Source organism: Triticum aestivum, chromosome 3B (genome assembly GCF_018294505.1).
Source record: "Triticum aestivum cultivar Chinese Spring chromosome 3B, IWGSC CS RefSeq v2.1, whole genome shotgun sequence".
Classification (NCBI taxonomy): domain Eukaryota; kingdom Viridiplantae; phylum Streptophyta; class Magnoliopsida; order Poales; family Poaceae; genus Triticum; species Triticum aestivum.
In genome coordinates this window covers 24152756-24159918 of record NC_057801.1, presented here as the reverse complement: position 1 = coordinate 24159918, position 7163 = coordinate 24152756, and the positions used below count along the sequence as shown (strand labels likewise).

Genomic DNA, 7163 nt, shown 5'->3' with positions numbered 1-7163 from the left:
GCAACCACCTTTAGTCGCGGTTGGGCAGGCCAACCGCGACTAAAGGTATTTTCCAAATACTTTTTCTTTTTGAAAATCTTAAAAATACAAATAATATATCAAAAAATTCAGAAAAATATAACTAATTCAATTCAATATGTTAAAAACACAAATATTATATCAAAAAATTCAGAAAAAAAAACTAATTCAATTCAAAATTCTAAAAATACAAATAATATATCAAAAAATTAAGAAAAATAAAACTAATTCAATTCAAAATGTTAAAAATACAAATAATATATCAAAAAATTCAGAAAAATAAAACTAATTCAATTCAAAATTCTAAAAATACAAATAATATATCAAAAACCTTATGTGCTCTTGGGGCATTTCATCAAACACCTTATGTGCATAAGAGGAACCAAAAGCAAACCTACACCCACTTGTGAAGAGAATGGCTCCAAATGGCTAAGTGTTGGCTGCTGGATGGGTATATATAGGGGAGGGGCTTTAGTTGCGGTTGGCCTGGCAAACCGTGACTAAAGGTGCCCGAAGGCCTTTAGTCGCAGTTGTCCTGGCCAACCGCGACTAAAGACCCTCACGTGCGCCAGCTGGCCACCGAGCGCCCTGGGCCCAGGCCTTTGGTCGCGGTTCACCTCCAGAACCGCGACTAAAGGTCCCATTAGTCGCGGTTCCTACAGCTTCGCGACTTATGGGGCTGGACGGAAGCCTGTTTTTCCACCAGTGTATGATGGAACCAAGCTCCGACCAAGACCATGGCCACTATTCGAGATCAATCAGGAGACCATCCACTCCAACGGGGCGATCCATTTCGTCCGCTGGTGTTCGTTTGGGTCGGCGCGGACATAAAAATCGGTCCAACGCGCCGATCCAAACGGACGTGTGTCCGCTTTTCGTCCGCCTGCCGACCCATTTCCGGCACATTTTTTAGCCGGATTTGCATCGGCGCAGACAGGAGACAGACGCGCGCGCGCCTTCTCCTTCCCCGGGCCCGTTGGTCGGTGGCAGCCTTCACCATTTCCCCTAAAAACTCTCCCGACCGCGCGCTTCCGCTCCCACGCCATGGACGACGACCTCGACGCCGCCGCCGGCCTCGCCTCGCCGGGCATGACGACCGCCCCCTCCGACAAAGGCAAGCCTCGCGCCACCCAGAAGACCGTCGTCGCGCCGAAGCCGAAGAAGACGTTGACGCCCGAACAGCGGCAAGGGAGTCGGCCAAGAGGAAGGGTTGGAGGCACGCGGAGGACGCAAGGGATGAAGCCATCGCGGCGGCCGTAGCCGCGCAGCAGGAGGTCACCAACGCCCGCGTCGCGGCGGCAGCGAGGGAGGCGCTCTATATGCTACGGTTAAGCCCTAGCCAGCACGGCCTCGTCAACGCCGCTGTGGCCGCGGCCAGCACTGGCTCATCTGCGTTCCCTCAGATGGTGCTGCCCGACTCGCCCCGCGCGTCGGCTTGCACCCCGATGCACGGCTTCCACGTCTACCCGCAGGCCTCCCGCCTCTACGGGGAGTGCTCTCCCGAGGTGAGCGTGGTGGCGCCTTCCACGCCCGCGCCCGCGCCCATCGACCTCAACGCCATACCGGTGGCTCGTCATCCAGAGGCGCGAGGAAACGTGCGACGCAAATGCCAGCCGCCGTGCTGCCGGGGCGCACACAACCTGTTCGACGAAATACCGGCCTCCGACGACGACGACTACATGCAGAACATGATCTTCGAGGGTGGTGCGCCAGTCGCTAGCGGTGCCGCTGGGGCTGGCTACGATCCCGACGAAACACAAAGCCAGGACGACCGAGGGGCGTTCACGCCGTCCACGTTTGATCAAGATCAGGCGGCCTTCATGCATGATCAGGTCGGCCTGGACCTGGACGGCTTCCCGCTCGGCCACGAGTTTCCGGAGGACTACGGGCAAGAGCAAGATGATGAGTGCGACATCGAAGGGGAGACTTTGTTCGAGGACGAGCTCACCAACCAAGCCATCGGGGTGAAGCCGAAGCAGAAGAGCAAGTGGACCAAGGCATACACAGCGGCCGAGGACAAGCTTATTTATGAATATTGAAGAGACATTGGGAAAGACCCCAAGACGGACGCCGAACAAAGTAGAAAAGTATGCACGCCATTAATGAACTGAGGAGAGCATCGGTCATCGTACATCCATTGTCGGCTCATCTTCATTACACAACACCGAAAAGACCAAATTAATACAAGTTCATACACACTTACTCTCATAAAATAACATACAAACTCTCTAGCTAAAGCATTTAAATGCAACAACAAATGCGATCAAGATCGTAACTAAGGTAACAATTAATCCAACAACATAATAATACCAAGCCTCATTATTAATGACATATTTTTTAATCTTTCTAATCTTCAAGCGCATTGGATCAATCTTGATCTTGTGATCGTCGACGATATCGGCAACATACAACTCCAGATTCATCTTCTCTTCTTCAATTCATTTCAATTTTTCTTTCAAATACTCATTTTCTTTTTCAACTAAATTTAACTTCTCGACAAGAGATTCAGTTGCTATTTCCAGTTCACATACCTCCTAGATAAAAATATCCATGTCAACTTGATCAACTTGATGGGCATAACTTGTCATACACACGAAATGCAACAAATAGTTATAAAAGAGAATATACCACATCCGAATCATAAACCGACGAGGGCCAACGGGGACGGATATCAAAACCATGCCACTATGTATAACAAGCAACGTACGGGTAAGAAAATTATACAAGTAACAATCTAAATCACACAAACATGATTTTCTTTATATAAAAAGGATAAGAACAAGAGGCTCATCAAGGTGGTGCCGGCGACGGGACGGTGCGGGCAATCGACGGTTGTTAGGACGGGGACGGAAAGGCACTAAGTAAACCACACCTACACATGCAAGAAGTAAATTTGAGCTCAAATTGCATATAAATCAAATAAACTCCCACATATAAATACTCCCAAACTAAAACTCACAAATCACTATACTTATAGACCATTGCAAGAGCTAATTTACCAATGAGAGATTAAGGGACAAAGTTGCTAACCTTTTGTGTACACTTGGATGGATGGGGTGCCTTCAAATCTTGACAAATTTTGGCAAAAATGGAGGATGAGCTCGAGCAAGTGGAGAAGAACAGAGAGTAAAGGGAAATAACAGAGAGCTCGGGCTAGATGAAGGGTTTATATAGGAGCTCTTTAGTCCCGGTTCGTGACACAAACCGGGACTAAAGTTGTGCCTCTAGACTAATGATGCCCGTGCCCCTAGCCGTTGGAACCGGAACTAATTGTTACCCTAGTCCCGGGCCGTAAACGAACCGGAACTAATGAGGTGAACATCATGTCCTTTTTCTACTAGTGATTGGTCTACAATTCTACATTTGCAGAGAACCCTTTAGTCTCTCCAGACATCCCCGTCCCTCCCCCATCTCATCCAAACATATATGAGGAATAAATTTTGGGCAAAACCTCACATACTTTTAGTGATATATATATACCCAAAAAACAGGGTGGTTTTCTTTCAAGTTTGTGAAAATGCATTAGTCTATTTTGGATCCGCTGCAATGCAAGGGCACTTTGCTAGTTTCTAAAATAAATATAATGTTATCTCTCTAAATCAAGCGACAAATTTATTTTCTTTATTGATCAAAAGGGGTCACACCCAAATCATAATTTTCGTTGCACCTTCGCTAATGGTCAGGAATGTCAGTCAAATCAGTGGCTGTTGATTTCCTTTTTAAGATTTGTGCAGCTCGCCCGCTTTGTGCACGAATCAACTGGCAAGTTTTTCAAATTTTTTTTTTGATTTATTTCGCTCTACTGGATTTGACCCGCCGGTTTGAAGCCTGGAGAGGTCCCTAGGCTCTTAGCTGAAAGCCATATCACTTTCTCTGTTCAGCTTCTCTTCATCTCTTCCTTCAGTTTGCATACTTCACCTTCTGCTGTCTGTGCCATCTTCAAAATGGTTTTCTAGCAGGGCAGCTACTTGCCGGTGGCTCGCTAGCCAATCCCCTAGCGCCACCGTACATTGTACATCATACCTCAGCAAGGAGGGGCTTCCTCCCACTTACAGCAAGATGAAATAAACCCTCGCCTCAAGCATTCCCCACCCCTCCTAAATGGGCCGAGCCTTCATGGGAAGGAGGGCTTGCTCCTAGTGCATATTTTTTTCTATTTTTGTTTTATTTCTTTAATTTATATTTTAGAAAAGGATACGTATGTTATTTCAATCTTAAAAAATAATTGCTTATGTAAAAATGTTCTTGCATTGTAAACGCAATTCTCACACAATTATAAATGTTGCTTGCATTCAAACAAATGTTCATCATATTCAAAACATATTTCAAATTGGAAATAAAATATAGTGACATTAAAACAGTGTTTATACAATGTAAAACAAAGTTTGCGTAATTCAAAAAATGAATCGTTTGAAAAATGTCCGTGACATTTAAAAAAACTGTTCACCCGTTTCAACAAAATGTACGTGGCATGTTTATAAAATATTTACCCAATGTAAAAATAATTCCCATTGTATAAAAATGTTAATTGCCATTCGTAAAAGTTACATCAATACTTCTAAAAGTTGTTAATAAATTTAAAAATTGTTCATCTAATTTTGTAAACTTTTTATTACAATGCATAAAGAAAAAGTTGGCCTAGTTTTAAAAATGTTTCATGCCACGAAACAAATGTTCAACATTTATCTGGAAAATCTTTTAGATGTATTTTGAAAAATATTCAAAACAAATATTTGAAAAAATATACATCATATATTTGAAAAATATTCAACGTGTATGCAAAACATGTTACACATTTTTCCTAAAAATGTACAAGGTGTATAATAGAAAGGGGAAAAACAAAAAAAATCTGTGAACAAACACAGAAAAACCTATCGACCGAAGAAAACAAGTGAAGAAACACAGAAAACCGATAATAAAAAGCACAGAGATGACAAAGAAAAAGAAAAAAGCTCAAGCCAAAGGCTCTAGAGTACTGGGCGGGCACACTCCCTCGCACCTGGATGCGTGACCGAGTTATGTCTCGCTACGGGCGAGAAATAGCCATGAGATACATAGCATGTACTCCCTCTGTCCGGAAATACTCGTCAGAGGAATGAATGTATCTAGATGTATTTTAGTTCTAAATACATTCATTTTTCTGCATTTCTCCGACAAGTATTTCCGGACAGGGGGAGTATTATATTTCTTTCCCATGTTTACCTCATGTTATTATTTCAAGCCAATTGGCCGGCCACGTCTTCTCCTTACTTGGCCTATCACATCTTATCCCTACAACAACTCGTTTAAGTCTTCGCATCTCTGCTTACGTTCAAAATAATGGATAACTAAGTTTTCCTTGGTGTTTTAAAAAAAACCAGTCGTTGGCGTCCTCAGAAGAATCGTTGGGCAAAAAGTGATTGGGTGGGCCAGAAAAAAGAATGCATGGAAGAGTAGGATTGGCCGTTGCTTCCGCCGGCGCACCCAGGAGCCCCCCAGCGCGCTGGGTTTGGGCTGGTTTTGCCGGCGCTAGTATGAGGTCTTGGGGGCGCTTGAGGGGCATGGTTGAGCCCTTTTTCTTGCCTCTTTTACAGTGCCGGCGCAAAGAAAGTGGTCCTGTGGGTGGCACTTGGGGACATGCTCTTATAGAGCATGCTCACAACCGTCAGCTCGTTGAGAGCTTGCAGATCAAGTAGGAACGGGGGCGGCTTCGAGGCCATTGGATTGCTGCGACCAGACCATATGCACCAAGCCCTTGCCACCTATCTGCACCTGTCTGGACGAGGTCGACGTGTGTGCCGTCCATCTCAAACCCATTCCGCCACGTCTTGTGAGACCAGTACTTCGGCGACCCGAGGCCGAAGTCCACTTACACCATCGTCGGCGACCATAAGGATAACGTCCTCAAAGCCAAAGGTGATCACCAAGTGAGCATAGCGGCGACGGCGGAGAAGAATGGGGCAGAGGAGTAGAAGCCGGCGGAGAAGCATTGCTCTGTGCACCAGGTCACACCCCAACGATGTGCCACTGCGTGGACAAGGTCGACCAGTGTGCTGCAACCGGCAAGAGCTGCGGGATGTCCACCTTGAGCCCATTCCGCCACGTCTGCAACTACTGGTAGAATGGCTTCCCAGTGCCCAAGTGCACGGAGGCCGGCGATAAATAGCACGGGCGTTGATCACCCGATCAATGCCATCAAGCGTGCCCTTGAATTGCTCCTGCATGCCGTGTGTAACAATAAAACAAAAATGGACAAAGACAAGTCATCAAGCGTGCACTTGAATTGCTCCTGCAGGCCTGCTTCCGCTACTGCTTGCCTGAATGGTGACCAGGCAACCATGAAAAAAGATTAGTCGAGTGCGGTCTGCATGTTACAATATTTCTAATTAAAAATAAATGGTGTGGTTTTTCGGTTTCACATAGTCTCGCTAAAGCTCTTGCAGAAGATATATATTTCTAAACTAAATATCAAGATCAACTTAATTTGTTATCTGTAAATCAAGCGGCATTTTTCTTTTTCTTCTTCGATCAAAAGGGATCACACCCCCGGCTCCATTTTGATTATGCTTTTACTAATGGTCAGGCACCTGTTTTTTTTCTAACTAGAAAATTCCCCATTATTGAAGAAATTTAAGGACAAAAGTGTAAACTAAATACTAAATCATATTTTTAAATTATATTATGAAGTAGTTCCTTGTGAAATAATATATAAAAGTATGCACAAACAAAGAGCACGGAAGTACAATTTCATAGTTTGTAGCATGTGCTATTATCAGCACTTACGTTTCACAATATAGATGCCGCTAGTCAATCTGTAGTCTCAAGTCAGGAAGTCAATCTTTTTTCTTTTTTGAGGGATAAAGCTGTAGTGAAGTACATCTAGTATGGTATACTCTAGTATGCAAGTCAAATTTCATCGATTTCGTTCACTCTGTTGGATTGGCCCGTTAGCCAGTTGGGTTGGAGGCCTGAAGAAATTCATGGGCTCTTAGCTGAAAGCTTTATCACTTTCTCTCTTCAGGTTATCTTCGTCTCCTCGTTCATTATGTTCACACTCTTTAGTTTCTGTTACTTGGGTCATCTTGAAAATGCTTTTTCTAGCAGTGCTACAACTTATCTGTGGCTCGCAAGTCAATCCGCTAGCGCCGCCGTATATTGTACTGGAT

The 7163-nt window shown here is 44.6% G+C and overlaps 1 protein-coding gene across 1 annotated transcript in view; it reads left to right on the top strand.

The window, feature by feature from the left end:
- The window catches only part of LOC123068339 (NADP-dependent D-sorbitol-6-phosphate dehydrogenase), a 22044-nt gene extending 19839 nt beyond the window's left edge, over positions 1–2205 (top strand). Inside the window, exon 6 of the mRNA XM_044490912.1 lies at positions 1736–2205. Within this exon, the coding sequence (XP_044346847.1) occupies positions 1736–1986 (251 nt within the window). The 3' untranslated portion in view covers positions 1987–2205. The remainder of the gene's footprint in view (positions 1–1735) is intronic.
- The last annotated feature ends 4958 nt before the right edge of the window (positions 2206–7163 follow it).